The 24634-nt window shown below is 36.6% G+C and overlaps 1 protein-coding gene across 1 annotated transcript in view; it reads right to left on the minus strand.

The window, feature by feature from the left end:
- Nucleotides 1–24631, minus strand: part of LOC127543498 (tetraspanin-36-like) — a 54650-nt gene extending 30019 nt beyond the window's left edge. Inside the window, exons 1-2 of the mRNA XM_051969630.1 lie at nucleotides 24307–24631; nucleotides 20091–20319 (exon numbers count right to left, since the gene is read on the minus strand). Of these exons, the coding sequence (XP_051825590.1) occupies nucleotides 20091–20159 (69 nt within the window). The 5' untranslated portion in view covers nucleotides 20160–20319; nucleotides 24307–24631. The remainder of the gene's footprint in view (nucleotides 1–20090; nucleotides 20320–24306) is intronic.
- Between the last annotated feature and the right edge of the window lie 3 nt (nucleotides 24632–24634).

Consider the following 24634-nt stretch of genomic DNA (forward strand, 5'->3'; position numbering starts at 1 on the left):
CCTTCCTCCCTCCCTCTCTCTCCCTTTCTCCTTCTTCTCTCTCCCTCCTCCCTCCTTTCCTTCCTTCCCTTCTCTCCTTCTCTCCTTCCTTCCTTCCATCTTTTCCCTCCTTCCCTCCCTCCTTTCTTCCTTCCTTTTTCTTTTCCTTCCTTCAGCCTTCCTTCTTTCTCTTTCCTCTTCCTCTCAACTTCTCCTCTAGGAATTTGGAGCATGTATATTTAGTATTGATATTACTTCATTATCTATGGTATCTTTAGCAAAATGTAGTTTCCTTCCTTATCTCTTTTGATTATATCTATTTTTGCTTTTGCTTGATTTTTTTTTTTACTTCAGCTAAAGCAAAAATAGGTTCTGCTTCAGTCTTTTACCTTTACTCTATATGTCTCATTCTGCTTTAAATGTATTTCTTGTAAACAACATATTGTAGGATTCTGGCTTTTAATCCAGTCTAGCATAGTACTTTATAATAATACTTCATGCTTGATAAATGTTCACTGAATTGAACTCCCATTTTATATATGATGCAAATTAGGTTTAGAGAAATTAAGCCCATTGGCCAAGAATATGGGACTAGAAACTGTTGCAATCAGTGATGAGTAAGAACTAGGACCCAAGTCTTTTGACTCCTAAAATCCAATTGCTTTTTTTTTTTTTATTCCTATACTACAAATTAAATAGTTATTCCTTTCATCCATTTTTTTCTCTACAAATATGCTCACTGCCTTTAATTTTTTTTCTCTCCCTTTTTAAAACTTCCTACTTAATTTTTTTTTTTTTGCCTTAAAAGTAAAATTGGAGCTTTGGGATTCTGAGCATGGAAGAATAATATAAATTTTTAGAAGATGCTATAGAGCAATATCATAGCAAGACAATGGAAATACAGAGATATTCAGAAAGAGCTGTCTAAAACTCTAAGCCAAGTTTAGAGAGCCATCTTAGAAATTTAAGAGCTTTATCTTACCTAATATAACCTGCAGAAAATTACTTGAACTCATTTGTAAAAAAGGCTATTCATACTTTCCAACATCAGCTCTAAGCAAAATTGTGAAGTTGATGAAACCATTCTGCATCCCTCTTCCTCAGCTGGAGAAAACCTATTCTTTCCAGTTAGCAATGAGTTTTAATTTGCTGAATCTTTTTTGAGATAATCAGGGTTAAATGACTTGTCCCCATAAATTACTAAATCTAGTGGCATTTTCTGTCCTCATCCTTCTTGCCTTGGAGCATTTAACACTGTTGAGTGACCAGAAACAGATACTTTCTCCTACTGGATATACTCTTCTCTTCTCTGGGATTTTCATGACCCCAATCTCAATTCTTTTATGTTACTGTTCCTTTCTCAGTCTCAGCTGAATTTGCATGTTATCCCCATTATCTGCAGGTATGCTCTGAGGCTTTGTCCCTCTCTACACTCTCTTGCTGATTTCATTATCTATCCAGGGTTTAATAATCATGTCTGTCCTCTCATCCTATTAAGCAGGAGTCTGGATGGCTTGTAATATTAAAAGTAGATCCTGATTCCTTATTAATAACAAAATTGACATTGAAGGAGCCCTTGGAGGTTACTTTACTTACAAAAGTCTCCTCTGATTATCACAACACTGTGAGGTAATGGGTGCTACAGATATTATTCTGTTCATTTTGACAATGAGGAAACAGGCCCACAGAGATTAAGTGACTTGCCCATATGCACAGAGATAGAGTGCCCATATGCACCAGCTGATAGCGGGCCCTTCAGTCAGGACCTGAGTTCAAAGTTAGCCTCAGACACTTATTAGCTGTGTGACCCTGGGAGGGAGGGCCAAGTCATTTAGCCCTGTTTGCTTCTGTTCCTCATCTGTAAAATCATCTGGAGAAGGAAATGGCAAATACCCCCCAGTATCTTTGCCAAAAAAAATCTCAAAATGGAGTCAACAGTGAACTGAACAACAGAACTACATCTGTAGACAACTTCTAATCAGAAAAGAAATTCAAACTTAAGGCTAGTCTTTCTTGACTTCAAGTCTTTTTTACCATAAAACCATTTCCTCTTATTCCTGCTCTAACAGCCTCACAGGGTTTCTGTAAGGAGCAAATGAATTAACATTTGTAATAAAAGTTCTTTGAAAAAGATACGGTACTAGGAGAAGCCAAAATCCCTTGTTTCAGCTTCTACCCTTCGAAAATTCTACTGTACATGATTCACTGGTTGTGGTGTTTCACACCACCCATGCTTTTTCAAATGAACTATCAATGGTGATGACAATAATAGCTCAGATTGACAAGACAAACTAGAGCCCCCCCCTCTCTCCTGACTCTCTAAATCTGCTCCACAAAGCCACAGCTACAAGGTGACTGTTATGGGCCAGAACTCTGAAACAACGATTCTTACAAGGTGTTAGAGTCAGTGGAATTAACGATACAATGGTTATCTAGCTTAGCATGGTGCTTAACAGTTCTCTAGGTCAGTACATGCACTTAGTACTTAATATAGTTCTACAAGATTCACATCTATGATAAAAGAGCATATAAACTCAGACAAACTCAGCCAGATTGAGAGGCAGAGAAGATAAGAGAACTGGAGGCAGGAGCTTAAGCTCTCAGAGAGAAGGACAGAGAAGCTAGGGAAGACAAGCGGACTGGAGGCTGAAAGCACAAGCCCTTGGACTCAGATTCATTCATCCCATCTCACACCACCTTGGTGGCAGGGCTCTCCTCCTTAGCTTGTCCACTGAAATCAAGAGTCCTGAAGGATCTCAAAAAAGCTAGCTGGACCCTAGGCAAGGAAACAAGATTTTAAAGGAGACAAAGGATTTGGACTTTAACTCTTGGCTACTCTTGTGGTGATTACTGAATTGAAATGAAGGCTGCTGCCTCCAGAGACCCCAAGAAAACCAAACAAAGAACACTACAGGTGACAATTACCTGGACTCAATTCAATCCAGGATTCCTCAAATAGCAAGTAGCCTCCTGGACCCCTGGCCTCTCCTCTGCTTGGCTGGCCAATCCTCCCAGACCCTCCAGGATGCCCAGACCAGCCATGTCTTTATTTCTGTGCAGCTGCATACCTGAACGTTGGATTTTTTTTCTACATTGCCTGGCCCTTCTCTGGAGTCTGCCATAGAAAGCTTTTAATAGCTTGCTTGTTGACTGACTTGGATAGTTTCTTTACATATGGAAGTACTTTACATATGGAATTATCTCATTAGATCCTTACAGTAACCCCATACAGCAAGTGTATTATCATCCCCATCCTACAGATTTTGAAATAAGCTCCCAAAAGTTGAATAACTTCCTCCAGCCACATAAACAAGTGAATGTAGCAACTAGTATTTGAGCCCAAGAAAGTTTTCTGATTCCAAGTCTCAAATTCTTTCCATTCCATTAAGTTTTATTAGTAAGCAAAGTGTGTATATAACTGATTTTTAATATAATTGATTTTAGCCTATAAAATGGCATTGTCTCAACTTTAATTTTTTAATTTTTATTTTTAATAATAGCCTTTTATTTTCAAAATACACGCATAGATAGTTTTCAATATTCACTCTTGCAAAACCTTGTGTTCCAAATTTCTCTTCCTCCTTTACCTCCACCCTCCCTCCCTTAGATAGCAAGTAATCTAACATAGGTCAAACATATACAATTCTTCTAGACACATTTCCTCATTTATCATGCTACAAGAGAAAAATCAAGATCAAAAAGGAAAAACAATGAGAAAGAAAAAAAGCAATGTGATAATTTTTTTAAAAAAATCTAAAAACCTCTGCTTTTAACAATGAATATGAATATATGAAAGATATTGGAGCATAAAGTTTAATTGGCAACAAAATCTAGGAATTAATCACATTAAAGCTGTCAAATGTTAGACACACTCATTTCTCCCACACCCTTAGACTAGTAAAATCTAAAACTTGCTTCAACAATTGAGCATATTAAGTTTCAAGTGTTATGTTTGAACAGGAATTTATGTACCTCTTGAAACTCCCACTAAAGAGTTTACAGTGAAACCTGTAAAACCAAGCACACCTTTCCAGACCAGCAGGAAGCATTAAAAAAAAAAAAAAAAGTGTTAATCCTTTCAACCATTTGAGAGAGAAATAAGTTTTACTTGGTTTGTTTATATAGCAGAAGAATTAATAACCAAAAATGCATTTCAGAATGTTTAACTCTCTCATCACAAATAAAAGATTATTGAATCACTGGCCATGGAGTTTCCAGCACCACATTAGATATTTTGACTAAGAAATTCAGCATGTATAACATTCCCTGGTCCTAAAAGAAAGACACCTGACACAGATGATAGAAGGAATGAATGAATGTTTTTCATTCACTCAGAGATTGGCTAACAGTACTAGCCTTTTCTCTCTTCAACTGTCCATGCTCAATCATATTTGATTTAGCACTTATTGGATGTCACAGTTTGTGTCAGTATAGTCTGCATAGAATATAATCAGTCAGTCATTAAGTCTTTAAGAAGACCTATTAACAGCTAGGTGATGTAGTTAATAGAGCACCAGCCCAGATGTCAGGAGGACCTGAGTTCAAATATGATCTCAGACACTTAACACTTCCTAGCTGTGTGACCCTGGTCAAGTCACTTATTGCCTCAACAAAAAAAAAGAACAACAACAACAACAAGAAAAAGACCTATTATGTGCCAGGGATTGTGCTAAACCCTGCGGCATAAAGAAAAGCAAAAGACAATCTCTTTCTCTCAGGAAGCATATAGTGTGGGTAGGATATGTTACATAAATCATTCCTGTACAAAGTAAAACAAGTATATAAAAGAAAGGTAAAGTAAACTTCTAACACTAGAGATGTGTTAATGGCAGAATGAAGACTAGAATTTGGACCTTTTTGACTTCCAGACCATTGGAATCCATTCCACCATATAAAAGTTGAGGATAGGGGAAAAGAACAAGTTAGGAGGACAGAAGGAGGTACATCAGCAAAAAGTCAGGTGGGTCACATGGAGCTGGAGATTTTGCTGAAGTTAAGAGATAAAAATTGAGTGGCCATGGACCAAAGCCAGATTAGTCATTAGGAAAGCAAAATTAGATGTAAGTAACATGCTCAAGAGAAAAAGGCTTTGAAACAGAGATAACTTCTGCCTAAGGGAGGAAGTCATTTCTATTCTTCTTGCTACACATTATGGCTTCCTTCCCATATGGTGAACTAAGGACAGACTTCTTCCCAGGGCCAGTATTTCCAAGTTCAGAAGCAGTTTACAATGCTTTGGGAGATAGTTTTCAATATTCACTCTTGCAAAACCTTGTGTTCCACAAGCCAGCACATGATAGGCAATAATGAGCCAAGTGTTGATAATTTTCCCCCACAAATCTTTTTTCTTAGCTTTCTATTTTCAAAATATATGCATAAATTTTCAATATTCACTCTGGCAAAACCTTGTGTCACAATTTTTCTCCCTCCCTTCTCCCCACCCCCTCCTTTAACAGCAAGTAATCCAATATATGTTAAACATGCGCAATTCTTCTATACACATTTCCCCAATTATCATGCTGCACAAGAAAAATCAGATTAAGAAGGAAAAAAAAATGAAAAAGAAAACAAGATGCAAGCAAACTACAAAAAAAAGGCAAAAAATACTGTGTTGTGATCCACACTCAATCCCCACTGTCCTGTCTCTGGGTGCAGATGGCTCTCTCCATCACAAGACCATTGGAATTGTCCTGAATCACCTCACTGTTCAAAAAAGCCACATCCATCAGAATTGATCATTATATAATCTTATTGTGGCCATGTATAATCTCCTTTTTCTTCTCACTTCACTTCGCATCAATTCATGGAAATCTCTCTAGGCTTCTCTAAAAAAAAGATCATTTATTATAGAACAGTAATATTCCATAGCATTCATATACCACAATTTACTCAGCCATTCTCTAACTGATGAGCATCCATTCAATTTCCAGTTTCTAGCCACTACAAACAGGGCTGCCACAAACATTCTTGCACATACAAGTCCCTTTTCCCTTCTTTAGTATCTCTTTGGGATATAAGCCCAGTAGTGACACTGCTGGATCAAAGAGCATATAGTTTGATAATCCTTTGGACATAGGTGAACTCTGATAATTAACTCAAATACAAACATCAGAAAATCACTGTCTTGTCCCAAAGAAGCCCTACTCATTGTTTTCAACAGTTTTAAAACTTCTTAATGCCTAGCTAAATAAATAATGTATATTTTTTCATTTATACCTGTGGAGTGGTCTTCCCTCAGTATATAGTCTATCTTCTTGTGGGAAGGGTATTTTTCCCATATTCCTCAGGGATTGTAAGCTTCCTAAAAACAAAACTTTTGCCGCCTTTGGATTTTAGGATCATAGATGTAAAAGTTCAAAAGTAGCTTGGTCCAACCCCTTCATTTTATAGGAGCCTCAAGGGGAATTCAGTTGACTTTCTTAGGGTCATCCTGGTAATAAGTGGCAGAGATAGAATTTGAATTCAAATCCTTTGAAAACAAATCCAGGGCCCATCTCCCAAAGTTTCTAGAACTTTTCTAGATACTTCATAATAGGTCCACAACACATGCTGACTGATTTTTTAACTTAAAATTCTACTCAATAGAGTGAAATTTCTGTTACTGTTTGTTAGCAACTTGTAGGTAGCTAGGCAATATAGTGCACGGCTCCTTAAATTTTTCCCACTTATGACACCTTCCTACCTGACAAATTTTTATATGACCCAGGGGTAGTAGGTGTATAAAATAGAGAAAAAATTCAAACACTTGCTGATAATAAATCATAATTTCAGGACCTTCACATTCAGTTACGTGACCCCACATAGCATCATGACCCACACTTTAAGAAGCTTTGGTGTAGTGAATAGAATGTTGGGCCTGGAGTCAGGAAGATCCTAGTTCAGACATGTAACCTTCCTGGTTTCAGTTTCTTCATCTGCAAAATAGCACAACTCATAAGGTCCTTTTAAGGAATAAATAAATTATATTGTAGGCAAAGTGCTTATTCAAATCTTTAAAGTACTATATAAATGATAGCTTTTTATAACTTTGTATTAAGCACCTACTATGTTGCCAAATGAAATGCTAGGTGCTGGGGGACACAAGTACAAAGAATGAAATAATTCCTATTCCCCTAAGCAGCTTTCATTCTAATAGTTGAGTCCCTGTATTGATGCTAAACATTTGTTAGCAGGAATATTTAAAGACAGTTAAGTCAAACTGGTAACAAACTGATTTACTTTGTTCTTTATTGGTGGGCAGCTGAGTAAGTTAGTTAGTGCATGCTAAGGAGGTCATTTGGTTGACCTTAACATGGCCCAGTCAGCTCACAATTCCAGTCACCCAAGAGTACTTATAAATCAGGGTAGTTGGTCACAAGAGGTCCCTGAGATAAAGCACAAGGGTTTGTTCTGATCCCTTCATTACTGGAAAAACAACTAAGAATGCCAGGCCTGATGGAAGTGAGTCAGTATTGTCATTCCAGATGGGCCGGCATAGAATCAGATTAAATTCTCTGAAAAAGTTAAAACTGAAGTGATCCCCACATTTTCCTTCAGCCTGTACTAGGTTGTGCTCCCTCCTGCTCCTATATTCTCCTCCATCCATTCAAAGTTACCTCCTCTGTGCAAGATTTCATGAACACCCTTCCCTCCCCCCATCTTGCAACCATTTCCTGACACTAGATTGAAATAGTGATTTTTGGCTGTACAATGCACCTGGAAATTTATCATGCAATTGCAGCAGTCTCTTTTTTTCTTGAGCTGTTGTTTAAGTATTTTACATAGTTACAGTTAATTAAAATAATATGTTTGGCTTTTAAAGTATTTTATCATTTGACTCCACTCTTTCTCACCTTTCCAATCTTCTTACACTCTGAACACTGGTCTTGGGGCTGTTCCACACACATATCCCAGTTCTCTGCATTTTCTTGCCTAAAATGTTCTTTCTCTTCATCTACTATTCCTGGCTTCCCTGATTTCATTTAGCTAAAATTTCATTTAGTTTCTGCAAGAAAACTTTGCTGTTCCTACTTAATGCCTTTCTCCAATTTAATCCTGTATATATTTTACAAGTACATAATTGTTTACACCTTGTGCCTCCCCCATAAAACTGCACATTCCTTGAAAAAAGCCATCATTGTTTGTGTCTGTGTCTTTTCTATTTCCAAGGTTTAGCACATAGTTTGGGTTTGGTACCATATTAAGTGCTTAATGAAAGCCCCATTTTTGTTTTCTCCATGCATCTAATACTGAGCCTAGCATACAGACTATGCTGAATATATGTTAAATGACAAATAAAATAAATAAACTATATATAATATAAAAACAAGTAAGGCAACTTGTTGAAGATTAGATAAAAACTTGTTATTTATCAAATGTGTTCCTAGCCTAAACTCCTCTGCTGGGCTGATTTGTCCACCTGCTTACAATTCTTTATTTCATTTGGATTAGATGACTCAGTGAAGAGATCAGAAGTTCTTAACTTTTTTGAGTGTGTTATGGAGTCTTAAGGCAGCCTGGTGAAGCCTAGGGACCCACTTTCAGAAAAATATTTTCAAGGATATAAAGTAATATACATCATTACAAAAACCAATTATATTGAAGTATAGTTAAAATATTTTTTAAAAACATTTAAAAACCTAAGACTAAAAATTCCTCATTTAGAAGGTTTCTCTACAGAGAAAGCTAACCCAAAAGAACTGTATGATTGTAAGGAACACTGTTATGAATAAGAGACTTGAGGGAGGAAGGAAAGCTGTTTCTGAAAGGAAATGATTCTGTGATCTTATCTAAATTTGTTCTTTTCATTTATATAAGTCTTCTTATGTATGAGCAAGACTCCTGAGGAAGGAAGGAAAGCTGTCACCGCAGAGACTATGATTCTGTAAGCTTTTCTAAATTTGCTCTTTTCATTTATGTAGTCTATGAGATGCACCATTCATTGATTCAGTAAACATTAATAGTATATGCTGGATGAGAGGCAGACTGGTGAGGTGATTAGGCCCTAATCCCTCAGGGCCCCAGCAACTCTATGAGTTCCAGGCTATCTGGATCGCTGGAGGATGCAAAATATGCAAAAATATGACATTACAGGGTTGATCCAAAAAAAGATCTCATCAAATTTTATTTTATTCAGCATTATTGGTGCTGTGTCATCAGGGCTCTGTAGAGTAAAGGAGGTAGTCACAAGTTGTAGAATTTTAGGGATTTTCAGTGGAAGAATAGAATCTCCTTGAGGAGAAGAAGTTTGTATGTGTATGTGTTTGTATCAGAGCATCATGCCATTAATATGGCAAATACTTAGGGTTTGCCAATATTGGGAAAAGCAAACATCAGTGAATATAGGGAAAACATGCAATTGAATAGAAACGGAGTGCATTCTATTTTACACAACAATTATGGGATGCAGGGGTGTCATAGTGGATACTGTTGTTTGCCCTTCATTTTTGAAGATTCCTTGAATTGACAATCCTTTTCTTCATTTGTCTCAATCATTGGTTTTCAGCTCACTCCACTGTAGGGTCTGGCAGAAAGAACAATGGACTCCTTGTAAAGTGGAAATTCCTTGAATTTCCTGTGAAGTAGATTTAAGTGAGGTAGACTTGCACAAAACTATCAACCTCATTCTCTCTTCTACAGACATCAGAATCCAGCGGGGCAATAGAAAAGTCAGGGTGACTGGCAATGCCCTGGGATGTAGTGGATGACCTCGATGTCTTCAATGTTTGACCAGCTAAGTGCTCCATAGTACCTGTTTCAGGGGCCATCATGACTGTTGGAATAGTGTTCTCATCTGCCCATTCCACCAGGGAAAATCTTCATGTAATTGAGGAGATGGACACCCCCAACTCACCCATGAGTTTGAGGCCCATTAGTTCCCCTCCACCTGGTTTAGCCCATCTGCTGAGACAGTATACCAGAGTATGGTCACTGCAAATGCTACAGTTTCTTGGATCCACTAGTGAAAGTTGGATGAATCAGGTGGACACCAAATGCCTTGGTTGTAGAAGGACATGGCTCCAAATCCCAGCTGTTGCTTAATATGTGTGACTTTGAACTAATTACTTCAACCACTCAGAATTTAATTTCCTCATTTCAACCCCTCCCTCCCCAAAGGGAGGGGGGTAGCCTTTGAGATTCCTTATTTTAACTTTTAGTTCTTATTGTGTATAAACTTTTGTAAATCAAATGGTATTTTTAATATATAAGAACATGTTAACTATAGAAACTCTGATAGACTGTGTAAAAAAAGTTAGTTAATGAATTAAAAAATCTAATTGTGATTTATCCTTTGCTTAAAACACTGATTATAAATGAGGCTTAATAATGGTGTATAAGTTGTGAATATCGTCACAGTGAATCATTGTGAACAATCATCAAAGTTTCATTCTGTTTTAGGAAGGGGAAAAGTTATCACATTTCTTTATTACTCTAGGTTAAAGAGTTAAATCATAAAAGATTTCTGTGTTTTCAGTGAAATAAACACCAAAGCCTTCACATCTATTCTGTCACTGCTCCTCAGGTCCTCCAGACCTTACCTTGCCAACTATACTACCCTAATAATTCTCTCTCATTCCAGATCCTTGGCATGATTATCTGGCCCATTTGTGTAACCTAAAGGTGCCCTCACCACATGGCTAAACCTCCTAGAATTTCCAGTCTTCCTTTTTTTAGGTACTAAGTGCTTTCTTTTATTTTTCACAACTCTCTAAAGCATTTTGTGGGAATATAATTTTCTACATTTTAGACTCAAGATAAAAGGAATTCAGTACTTGCCCAGGGTGATGAGCAAGTAATGGATCCCAAATTCAAATTCAGATCCTTCTTACTCCAAGTCCATTGTTCTTTCTGCCAGACCCTACAGTGGAGTGAGTTGAAATCCAATGACTGAGACAAATGAAGAAAAGGACTGTCAATCAAGAATTCAGACCAGGAGGTACCTATATAAATCAAAAAGCAAAAATCTAGGGAGCGCCAAGCATTGCCCATTGGTATAACTCTCACCCTGATTCCCTGGCACTTTAATCTTTATATTGCAGCTGATTGTATTTCCCCGTTTTTGTGGCTTGACTGAGGATAGGCCCTTCTGAAGCTTTCTCTGACTTTGCCACCCTCATGGGACCACGGGAAAAACTAATTCCTCCTCTTCATAACAGCTTGAATTCTTGAAGATAAGATATGTCACTTCCAAGCCTTCTCTTCTACAAGCTAAACATTCCCAGTTCTTTAACTGATCTCCACACTATAGGGACTCCAGTCCACTCAGCATTCCGGTCAACCTTACCTTGATGTTCAATTACCTCTAAAACCTAGGATCCTCCTCTTAAATATCTATCTATGAATACACTGTGCTAGAAAGAGGGAAGTAGGAGTTCAAAGTGGAAGAAGTCTCTGTTCCTGCTCTCAGGGAAACTAAGTGAATGGCTTTGTCACTTTTTCCACTTTACAAGTTAGGCTATTGCTCAACATCTGTGATTCTAAAAACTGTAGATTAGCAACTACCCTTCCTTATATGTATGTCCCACTTAAGATACATGCATTTTCATAGAATGAAAAAATTTAGAGTGCGCCAGATGTAGGTAGTCCAGGCTTGTAAACTTATAAGGGGAGGATGAGGCTGGTTCATCTCTGGAGCTTGAGAATTCTTAATGACAGTGGGTAGTGGTAATCAGTTTTCACATTACATTCATATTGATTACCCTTAAAGGTGGGAAAGCTACCAGATTGCCTAAGAAAGGGGAAGAACAGCCCAAGTTGGAAACAGAGTAAGCTTAAATAGAACTCAGAAGAAGAGAAAGAAAAGAAAAGGAAAGAAAGAAAGGAAGGAAGAAAGTATCTGTATTTCACATAAACATTTCATGCACCATTACATGGAAGCACTCAGAGTGTTGTGGAATTACACTGACCAAATTTCAGCTTAGGCACAACTCTTAGGAAAAGTTTGAAAAGAACAAGACACAACCGTATAGAACCAACCTACATGAAAATTTGGGTACATCCAGCATATTTGCTTAAATTATGCCTTTAAGACTGTTCCTCTATAAAGGCAGAAGAAACCCTGTGGTCTCATAGACCAGAATTTAGGAACAGAGGATATCATGGAAAATATGCCCATTTTCTGGGGGAAAAGTCTGTAGAAAACACAGCTTTTTTACAAAACATAAGAGATAATATTTCTGAGTTTTCAAGAAAAAGGGAATTTTAGACAGCTTGAGGCATTAGCATAAAAAGCAGGGTTTTCTCCACAAAAATTGATGTGATAAGTTCAAACCTCTAACAATCCATGTAACCATTTCCTATAATTCTACAGTGTTATACTGTATACACTGTTTGAGGTAGAAAAAAAATGCTTTGGTACATATTTAGGCTCTATGCCATGGTTTCCTTCCTCATAAATGAAAATGTCTGATTATGAGATCCTTTTAGTTCGAGATCCTTTTAGTTCTTCCAAAGCTACACTTAGAAAGAATCAAAACCAGCTTTGTCTTACTCTGATTTTTCCCCATAATATTAAGGTCAAAAATGAGAATGCAACTAATTCTTTGTGTTTTGCTGGAGGAGAGAACATTCCCAATAAGGACACTCCATCTATTAGTGCAGAATTGAGAACTACTCTACAAAGATTGAATGGAACATAGTGAGGCTAAATTATTTACCCCAGGGTCACAAAGGCAATCCATGCCTGAGATTAAGATGAACCTAGATCTTCTCCATGACTGCCAAGGCCACTCTACTCTAAAATTCAATCTGCACTTTTTAAGATGATTATCTGGGGCAACTAGTTTCAGCAATTCTGTGTAATCCACAATGTGAGGTCCCATCCTTAATCTAGTCCTCATGCTAGTTTACAGTTCTGAAGCACTTCAGAATGCATGCTTTCCACTGCCTACCATGACTGATTTTTACTATGTCTTCAGGCAGTTTGGCACAGTGCTTGCTGAAGGAAGGAAATGGCATCAAAGCATATGAAAAATGCATTAGAAACTAAGTGCAAATGTGACCAGCTGAGGTTGAAGTTACTGCTTTTAGAAAAGCTCATGCTATGCTTAGCCTCAATTATTTCCAGCCCTTCAGGCTGAATGACTATTATCAACGTGACATTAAAAGGCTCTTTTCCCTTTATAGATTCTGAAACTGATTCATTTTGTGGTCTTAAGGAAACACATGGCATAATTCTATTTTTCTCCAGTCCATCTTTGGGGCTTGATTTGATGTTGCCAAAGCAATGGAGACCTGCTCAGGCTTTCTTTTAACTAACACCACATTTCACCTGGTGAGTGAGAAAGGAAAATCAGGATAGAAGTGTGGGGATTTCTTAGGAAGAGGATTGCAAGGAGATTGTCTACAGAAGTTCTAACTTAAAAGGATGATGAGGGAGAGATGGAGGACTCAGTAGCAGTCTGTCACAGGAATGCTCTAACAACAGACGCTATCCTACTATCCATTAGTGTATGTACAAGACCGTGTGTTGCTGGAAGGGAGAGGCTCACTTTTCCATAATGATGTGGGCTATAGATGCTCTCTGGAAAAGGAGGGCTGACTACTGGGAGAAAGCAGCTACCTTGGCTAGTAGCTTGCACTTCAGTGCAAATATGAAGACAGTGATGAATCACATGTGGGAATAGGTCTGGGATGGCCCCCATCCCAGGGGTGGGTACCAGCTCTCTCGGAAACTTTTAGAGACTTCATGACTAAATGTGACTCAGTATTAAGAGTTTGGGTCCTTTGGGGTTAATGAAGCAATCCCCTTAACTGACTCCTAAAGAGGGAGGATAGCTAAATCAGTGTATCTGTAAGAAGTAAGTGACTCCATCCCTATCATTCTCTTCCTTCAATGCTCCAGGTAGCATCCTGTACCCTGAGACTTTCCCCTGAGGACTGGGGGAGGGATGGAATTTCTCTATCCTGGCAGCCTGGCAACTGCTCCCATGTGGCAGCTTAGGCTGACTTTCAACTATGTAAGAATGAGCCTGGGCCCCTGCTTGTCTCTTGTGTATTGTATACCTTTTTCCATTCCAGTGCATGCTCTACATGGCTGTCAAATTGATCCTCCTCAAGCACAGATGTGACCATCTGCTCTATTTAGCCAACTCCACTGGCTTTCTATTCCTCCCACGATCAAAGAGCCCCCCCCCCAAAAAAAAGACATCTATTTGGCTTTTAAAGCCTTCATAACCTGGCCCTTTCTACCTTTGCAGTCTTTTTACATCTTACAGCTTCTTCCACTCTTCTCAGGTACCCTGATCCAGAAACTGGGTATAGTCCAATATCTCATACTATATACCAAGATAAGGTCAAAATGGATATGTGATTTATATAGAGTGATACTATAAGCAAGTAAGGAGAACTTAGAATAGTTTATCTGTCAGAATTTTGGACACAGGAAAAATTTGGTTCCAAAGAGATCTAGAGACTACCACAAAATGTAAAATAGATAATTTTGATTATATAAAATTAAAAAGGATTTGTGTAAACAAAACCATTGTAACCAAGATTAGAAGGAAAGCAGAAAACTACAGGAAAATTTTTGCAACAAGTATCTTTGAGAAAGATCTTTTCTCTCAAATATATAGAGAACTGACTCAAGTTAATAAAAATACAAATCATTTCTCAACTGGATCAAGTTATCTATAGTGAAATAAAAATGTTCTAAATTACTATTGAATAGAGAAATGCAAATTAAAAGAAATTTGAGGTACCATCTTACACTTATCAGATAGGCTAATATGACAGAAAAAGAAAAATAATAAATGATGGAGGGGATGTGGGAAAATTGTTGAGATATATGCATAATAATGACATGAATGTGGTTTAGGTGAGTAGAGAATAATGGCGTTGGGGAACTGAGTGGCTATTGCCATCCCATCCCCAGCACCTTAAAAAAAAAAAAACAAACTACCACCTTCCATGTTGTTGCTTTTGTTAGTCGATTTTTAGTTGTTTCTGGTTCTTTTTTACCCTATTTGGGATTTTCTTGGCAAAGATACTAGAGTGGTTTACCATTATCTTCTCCAGCTCATTTTACATATGAGGAAACTGAGGCAATCAGGGTTAAATGACTTGCCCAGGATCACACACCTAATAAGTGTCTGAGACTAGATTTGAACTCAGGAAACAAGTCTTCCTGATTCCAGGGCTGGCTCTCTATGCACTTCATCAAATGTTTATAGAATTGAACTCAGTCACTCCTCAGCAGGTGGTCACCTTCATTTCTACATTTTAATGACGCAAGGCTTAAAGAGTAACCTATGTTGAAAAATCCAGAATTTAGATTAGAAAAGAAAAATGAGGGAATTAATAATGAAATCATAATAGCTAGCATTTATATAGTGTTTTAAATTTTAGGTTTGCAAAGCATTTCACATATTAAAATTTTGATCCTCACAACAAACCTGTGAGGTAGCTATTATTATTATTTCCATTTTACTGATGAAGAAACTGAGGCACAGATAAGTAAAGTGGCTTCCCCAGGGTTATACAGATAAATAACTACTCAGATCCCAAGTCCACTATTCTATTCCACTGTATTATCTAGATGCCTAGTGTCCATTAAACAAAATAATTAGTGGCAAATAAAAAACAAAAAATGTTGTATTAATAAAAATGACCTAATTAAAAAATAAAATTGTCACTATCCTCCCTATTCCATCATCCAACTTAAGTCTTTTTCAAAATAAATTGCACACAGTAAAGTGAACTATTTTCTTTGTAGTGAAGATATATAAAGAGCTCATAATTACTCCAATTTGTCCCTGAAAGCTTTCATAAATAGCACATCAGAGACAAGGCTTTGATTCTATATATTTAACACACTAAGTTGATGTCCTGGTTAGTTTTTGGAACTGTTTTTCTCCTTTCTCCTTTTTATTTATTTACTTTTTTTGTTACAAAGCATGGCTCACCGAAAGGGATATATTTTGAAATTAAGGTCAGATATTAAGGGACAGCAAGTGGTACAGTCAGGAAAACTCCTCTTCCTGATTTCAAATTTGTCCTCAAGATACTTCCTAGCTGTGTCACCCTGGGCAAGTCACTTAACCCTCCTCTGTAAAAAGAGCTGGAGAAAGAAATGGCAAACTCCTTCAGTATCCTTACCAAGAAAATTCCAAAGAGTCAGACGTGACTGAAAAATAACAACAAAAAATAAGATGTATTAATAACAATTTTTAAGAAACAAAAGTTTATGTTCTATATTGAGAAATTCAACTGAAAAAATCAAAACTAAGGAAATTCAAATCACCTATTTTTGTTTGCATTTTCCATATATTCCCCACAATGATTTGATGAGAGACAAAATACTATTATATCCACTGGCATTTCTTTCATTATAAAATCAATAACTCTAAGCTAGAAAATAAAATCAAACAGGGGAAAGGAACCATCCATTAACAAGTCCTTGTGGCTTAAAGCTCATCCTTTACCTAAGTGAAATTAATAATGATGCCTACCAGCAAAAAATAACTATGAACTTAGAACTCATGTGTGAACATCATTATAATGTTAGCAAATCTTTCAATCGAATCCAATGTCTAGTCATTCGGGAAGTACATGAATTTCATTCTTGTTTTACAGATGAGGACATGAAATCATAGAAGGTTGATTCTATTATTTTAATAAATGTCAGGATCATGGAGTAAAGACAATTAATTAGAACAAATGCTCTTTGATCCTAACTCTGATCTAATTGGTCTGTTTCTTATCATCAGCCTCTTTATTTACTGGTACATCTTCCCTACAGCCTTCAAACATCCTGTCCAAGTCTTCACTCCATCCTTTAAGAAACTTCACTAGAAACTACCATCCCCTGAATACTCACTATTATAGAGAGATGAGTTCTTAGATAGAAAGATATGGGAGTAATCATCATATCTAAAAGCCTATTTCTCCTATTGCACATGTCAAATTACTAGATGTCCTGGAGACACCTCAAATTCAGTTGTCCAAAACAGAAGTCATTATCTTCTTCAACAATCCACCTTGTCTTCCAAATATTACCTTTTTCTTTCAAAGGCACAAGTATTCCTTCTTCCAGGCTCCTAAGTTTATAACCTTATCATTCTCTCTTACCCCACATATCTAATTCTATTTTTTTTATTATGTAAGCTTTCTTTTTTTAAAAAAAAATTTGTATTTTTTCTGGTTATATATTATATATAATTTTTAGTACAGTTATATATTATATATAATTTTCAGTTTATGAATCATGTTGAGAGAGAAAAATCAGAACACAAGGGAAAAAAAAAAACTATGAAAGAGAGAGAGAAAAAAAGAAGTGAACAAAGAATTTGTTGATTTACATTCAATCTCCATAGTTCTTTTTCTAGATGCTGATAGTATTTCATATCCAATCCATTCCAATCCATTGTTAAAGCTTACCCATTTTTTTCCTTCTTTGAAGTCTCTTAAATCTGACCCCTCTCTCTATTCACATAACTACCACTTTAGTTCAGGCCCTCAACTTCCTCCTGCCTAGATTATTTTAACAGCCTCCTATCTTAATTGGTTTTTCTGTTTCCAATCTCTCACCACTTCAATTGATCGCCATCACACTGCTATCAAAGGGAGTTTCCTTAAATAGAAATCTGATCATACCACTTCCTTACTGAACTCCTATGACTTTATATATAGTTTCTATAATCAAATGTAAACTCTTCCTCTGTTTGGCATTTTAAAGTCTGTTTGCTATTTTGCCATACCCTGTCTTGTATATTATTTACCTTCCCACTCTCTGTGATCCAACCACTTTTCCTTTCAGATGACCTGCTATCTCCCATTTCCAATTTTTGGCACTGGCAATCCCTAGGCCTGGAATGCACTATTTCCCTCCCTCTTCACTTCCACTTCAACCCCTTTCTTTTCCTTCAAAACATAACCCAATCAACTCTTTCTACATGAAACCCTTCCTGTTCCCCTGAATTGAGCTCCTCATTTCACTACCCCATATTTATTCTATCAATCTGTCTGTGCTTTTTATTTTTTATATCCATCAGTCTGTTTCTTTGTATCCTTGCTGTATTCCTCCAGCAAAATGTAAACTCAATAGGAATAGGAGTTATTTCATTTGTTGTATTTGTGGCCCCAGCATCTAGCACAATATCTGGCATACAGGAGATGCTTAATTAATACTTGCTGTTTGACTAAATCAAATGGGTTGATTTAAAAAAAAAAATCTTCGAGAGTTGCTGTGGCCAAAAAGGTCATTGTATTAGATACAGAAGCAGCCAAAAAAAAAAAAAATCTCCCATTCTTACAGGCTGATTTTAAGCATTTTAAGCACCTGCTTAAACATTGTAATCTAGCTAAGGCAAACACTTTTTTAGATTGGGCCTTTGACACGATAATTCTATAAACAGGAACTTCTCTCGGAACAAACACTGAGAGCAGGTGCTGCCCTGCTTCACAGTACAGGAGTGAACATTTTCTCTTGCCTCCTTCGGTGGGCACAGCTGAGGGGAGGGACTAACTATCTGAAAGTTCCACATAGAGAGGTGACCAGGAAATAAACAGAGACTGCTCATGTATTGTATATTGCTTGTGAAATCTTTGTGAAAGAAACCAGCCTTGGTACAGCAAGCAGTACCATGAGAAGATGAGGAGGAAGAGGAACAGCCTGGGATAGACTGGGGTGACATGACTACTATGATGTCTTGTCCTTAGATCTCTCTCAAGGACCTATTCTCAGCTCTACATTTGTAATGAACAAAGCATAACAATGTTCAAATCTATGATTTTTACTGGCATCTCATATTATTTTAACAGCCTCCTATCCTAATTGGTCTCTCACCACTTCAATTGGTCCTCATCACACTGCTATGAAAGGGATTTTCCTTAAACAGAAATCTGATCATATCACTTCCCTATAGAACTAACTCTAATGACTTTATACAGCTTCTATAATCATATGCAAACTTCTTCCTCTAGCATTTTAAAGTCTGTTTGCAACTTTGCCATATTCTGTCTTGTATATTATTTACCCTTCCACACTCTGTGATCCAAATCAACTTTCCTCTCTCTCCCCCTCCATCTCCCATCTCCAATTTTCGGCTTCGCCAATCTTTAGTTCTGGACTGCACTTTTCTCCTTCCTTTCTCACTTCCACCTCAATCCCTTTCTTTTCTTTCAAAATATTATCCAAGCTCCTACATGAAAACTTTCCTGTTCCCCTCAACTGAGCTCCCTTTCTCACTATCCCATATTTTATCGATCTATTTGTGCTGTTATTATTATTTTTTTAAATATCCATCAGTCTTTCTGTGTCTTTGTTGTATCCTGTGTCAAAATGTAAACTCCATAGGAATAGGAATGATTTCATTTATTGTATTTGTGGCCCCAGCATGTGGCACAATGCTAGACCAGTGTGTTAGGGTTATTGCAATAATTGGGATGAAGGGAGAGAAATGGCATTTACTATCAAGCACCTTATAAATATCTCATTTCATTTTCACAAGGTCACTATTAGTATCCTTTTTTACAGATTAGAAAACAAAAGCACAATTTAAATGATTTGCCCAGGAATCAAACAGTCAAGTAAGTATCTGAGGATGAATTTGAATTCAGGTATTTCGGAATCCCAATAGCTCCAAGTCTGACAATGCTCCTCTGAATGGCATCAGTTGAGCTTCCTCTCCCATTTTCCTTTTCCCAGAGGAGAGCCTGTCATCAACCAATGGGATGGTAGGAAACTTCCCGAGAACAGTCTGTTTGACATCAGCATGTTTATTCCAAACTCACCTGCAGCATCCTCAGCTTTAGCCAACTAAGACTTCTCCCGTTCTCTTTCTCATGTCCCCCTGAAAAACCTATGTTTACCGGGTAATGCTTTTTTGGTTGTTTGCTATAAAACTGCTCTTTAAGAATCCCAGATCAGAAAAAAACAACCACTACAAAATAAGATCGAGGACATAAAAAGAGCTGAATGAGAAAACAATCCTGAACTTCTACAATAATGCTGCCATTTCACCCCCACACACTCCCTTCTCCTCCCAGCCCAAAGGGGCAGCCCAGCTGTGATGCAGGTGGCCAGGTTCAGTTTCAGCGAGAGGAAGCTGCTAGAACAGGGATCGTTACTAAGAGCTTTCCTCCCCTGCCGCCCTCCACCCCACCCCGTCCCTGGGGTCTTCCCTCAAACTTACCAGAAAGATGACACTGAGCAGCAGAAGCACCGTCTTGGAGGTGATCATTCCACAGTCCATGGCGGCCATGGGCCTTCGGGCCAACGTCAAGGTCGGTAATGTGGCTGTTTGCCGGGCACGGAGAATCTGTATCAGATTTCTGGGCTCCTACTCTTCTCAGTTTCTTGGCTGAGTTTGAGCCTCACTCAATCACATGATTTATGTATCATCCTACCCAGTCACATGTTTCCTAATGCACAGAATAAAACAAAACAATCACTGTCCAGGTCGGGACACAGCAGTTTCTCGTTTGTGTTGCTATTTTGGTCTAAAATAAAGCTCGGAATGAAGTCAAGAAACTCCCAGGAGGAGTGTCACTAAGTAATCTCAGTCTGTTCTAATGTCAGCCCTATCCAGGAAAAGAGTTAGTTTACCTTAAGCTGCACATGATTAAAAAAAACCAACCAACATTCACATATTTCCAAGAATGTACAAACTAATAGAAAAGTCAGTGAATTAGATTTTCATACATTTTTTTTAAATCCCCAAATTCTCCTCCACATATTCCCAAGAATGTAGCATACTAATAGTTCTAATAACTGTAAAGTCACTGATTTACATAATAAATGTTTTTATTTAGAAAGAAAATCCCCAAATTATCATTCATAAATTTGCAAGAATGTAACAAAATAAAATGATTGTAATAACCATAAAGTCAATGAAATACATAATAACATTTATTTAGAAAAAATCCCCAAATTCTCTAACAGATCCAAACATTTTGGACAGCAATCTCCAATTATGAGGGTTAATTAAACATGTATATACCTCTTGACCCAGCAATACCATAGTATTGCACCCTTTTCCCAAGGTGATCAGAATAAAAAGAAAAGAACCTATACATTCTTTTTCCACCTATTTTATTTGGTATTTTCCCCAGTTATATATAAAAACAATTCTTAACATTTATTTTAAAAACTTTTGAAATCCCATCCTCCCTTATCTTTCAACATATTGAGAATACAAGCAATTCAATATAGATTATATACATGTGCAGTCATGCAAAACATTTCCATAATAGGCATTTTGTGGGGGGGAAAACAGACCACAAACACACACACACACACCCTTCAAGAAAAATCTGTATTGTGACACCATCAATTCTTTCCCTGGGTATAGATAGCAATTTTCATCATGCCCCTCAGAGATGTCTTGGGCCATTGTATTGCTGAGAATAGCGAAGTCATTCTTCACAGCTGATCATCTTACAATATTGCTATTATTTTGTAAACTTTGTACAGCTCATGGAAGTCTTTTTAGGTTCTTTTGAGAACATCTGAATCATCATTTCTTATAACCCAATAGTATTCTATCATAATCACATGCTATAATTTATTCAGTCATTCCCCCAATTGATGGGCATCTACTTAATTTTCAAATCTTTGCCTCTAGAAAAGAGCTGCTATAACTATCTTTGTACCTACAGGTCCTTTTTCTTTTTGTCTTTATCTGTTTTGGGATACAGACCTAGAAGTGAACTTATATGTTCCAAAATATTTATAGCAACTACTTTGTGGTGGCAAAGAACTAGAAATTGAGGGGATTACAATTAATTGGGAAATAGCTGAACAAATTATGATATATGATTGTGATGGAATACTATTCTGCTATAAGAAATGATCACAAGTCAATTTCAGAAAAACATGGAAAGACTAGTGAAATAATGAATAATAAAGTGATTAGAACTAAAAGAATGTTGTAGAGAGCAGAGCTTCTCAAATTTTTTCCCACTTGTGACACTTTTTCACCCAAGAAATTTTTACATGACCCCAGGTATGTAGTAGGTATATAAAATAGGCAGGGTTACAAATCAAACATTTACTGAAAAAAAAATCAATTTCACAACCACCACATTTAGTTATGAGATCCCATATGGGTTGTGAAACAGTTTAAGAAGCTGGGATACAGAGTAACAGCTATAGTATTTGAAGAATAATTGTGAACAGTCAAGTTATTTTGAGTACTACACATACTCAAATCAACCATATTCACTGTATGAAGAAACAATTCCAATAGACTTGGAATGGAAAATGTTATCTGCATCCAGAGAAAGAACTATGGCGAGACTGAATGTGGATTGAAGCATGGTATTTTTCACCTTTTATTTTTTCATTTCTCATGGTTTTTTTCCCCTTTTGATCTGATTTTTGTTGCATAGCATGACAAATATGGAAATGTTTAAAAGAATTGCATATATATAACCTATATTAGATTGCTTGCTCTTTGGGGAAAAAGGAAAAGAGGAAGAAAAATTTGGAACACAAAGACTTGCAGAAATGAATATTGAAAACTATCTTAGCATGTGTTTGGAAAAACAAAATAATACTGAAAATTTTTTTAAAAAATACTCTTTGAAGGAAGATATTATTCATTTCCAGAGAAAGAACTGATAAATAGCAATATACATAGTATGGGTTTATATATATTTATATATCTGTGTCAAATAGTGACCTTCTCTAGTGTGAGGGAAGGAGGGACCCTTCAGAAATTAAAATGTAACAAAAAAATAAGCAAGGCACCAGTGACGTATGAATAAATAGTACAGAAAATGCAGACACAAGTGGCCAAAGTGGAATGAGTATAGAGGCAGAAAGCATGGAAACTGGGATAAAGGGCTAAAGGGAGGTAGGCAAAGGTAAAAGAATAAGTTAGGGAGGGAAGAAGTGCAGAGGACACTCATATAACCTCTAGTTGGAAGCACTCAGTAGTATGGACCCAATGGAGAAGGACACGTTCTTGGAGGGCAAAAGTTTGGGTCTCATTTTTATTGGATTTAGGGGGAGGACAGACTAACTCTTCTTATCTATACCACTTGGAAGGTCAGTTCATTAACAACAACCAAATCATCTCAAAAGTTTTCAGTAAAACTTTTAAATGAACATAATCATCTCAAAGTTAGCACCAATTGTTTTTCTGCTGGTCTTGTTGCAGATATATGGAGTTTATCTGAAATTTACGTCATAAGACCAAAAAATTCCAATAGCAAAATTTAGCTTCCTCTGATTAAGCACATTATTGTGATTTTTTTGTTAATATATGATAGTTTGTAAATTATTCTCCTTTGATCTTTAGCAAAGTCTGTACTTAACTTTAGGCCATTCTTTGCAATCTTTATTTCTTACTATTGTTACTTTATACTGTCTCTACTTATGAACTTATTTTTACTAAAAGTAGGGTAGGGATGGACAAGGGTTTTAACACAACTTCCTAGTGGTGTGTGTTTAGCACAGTGCCTGGAATAGAGTGGATGCTTCATCAATGCTTGTTTCCTTCCTTCTTTGTAGTTTAACCAAAGATAATAGATATTCTCTAGACATCCAGCAATATGTCCCTAATAGCACTTTATAGTTTGTCACCCACAAATTTAATCTGAAACCCTTCTTTAATCTATTGAGATTTTTAGTCAGTACATCTCTTGGTTCTAGTAAGAACCTTTAATTGCATATTATTTTAAATTGTTCCCTAATATCTTCTCTAAAAGTCCTTCATTCAAGTTTTGAGTGTTACTTAATTTAGAGCTGGAAGAGACCTGAGATCTGGCCCAATGCTCCCATTTTGCAAAGAAAAAAAGCCGAAAAATGTAACTTGTTCAAAGTCACAAGAAGAGTAGAAATCTGAGCTCAAATCTTCCTGATTCAGAGTTAATAGTCTTTCCAAACAATCCTGACACTAGTTTTAGCATGCTAGAATTTAGTGATCAATATTAGTCAGCTAATATTTATAATAGTGTTATTTAAGATTTATAGGAAACATTTTACAAATATTATCTCATTTGTTTCTTTTAATGACCCCTGGAAATTAAGTACTATTATTATGATCCCCAATTATTTCACAAATGAGGAAACTGAAGCAAACTAAGGCAAAAATTGCAAGTCACTTAACTGTTTGCCTCAGTTTCCTCATCTGTAAAATAAGTTGAAAAATGAAATAACCACTCTAATAGCCCAAAAAAAACCCCAAAACAACAAATGGAGTTACAAAGAGTCCAAGAATCAAACATGACTGAAATAACTGAACAACAATTACCTAGCAGCCTAATTTAATACCTAAGCTAGGACTAAATTCGTTAATTACATTCATTGTATTCATGATTTTATGAACTTCTTAAAAGATTTCAAAACTAATCACAAATAAATTTTGTTTCAAAGGGAAAAATAGAATAAAAAATTTAACTTACCCAGATTCATATAAAGGCTGTCAACAACCTCAAAGAGAACCCCAAATGTCTGGATCTCAGTTCTCTTCTTTAGTTATTCAAAAGTCACCCTTCTCTAGGATAAGATTGATGCTATTGGTGACCAGCTTTCAAAGAGCCACACTATCCAGGAGTATCAGGAAAAAAGTGTAAAAGTTGTTCCCTATGGAAATTCACTTAATAGCTAATATTTATGATTTGGTATCTCTGACAGTTTTAAAGTAACATGTGGCCAAATCTTGGCCCCATATAAATATCAACTAAACTTAATAAGGGGCCTCAATGTGAACATTCTTCCCTTGGTATACCA

The sequence above is a fragment of the Antechinus flavipes genome, chromosome 1, assembly GCF_016432865.1.
Source record: "Antechinus flavipes isolate AdamAnt ecotype Samford, QLD, Australia chromosome 1, AdamAnt_v2, whole genome shotgun sequence".
Lineage (NCBI taxonomy): Eukaryota > Metazoa > Chordata > Mammalia > Dasyuromorphia > Dasyuridae > Antechinus > Antechinus flavipes.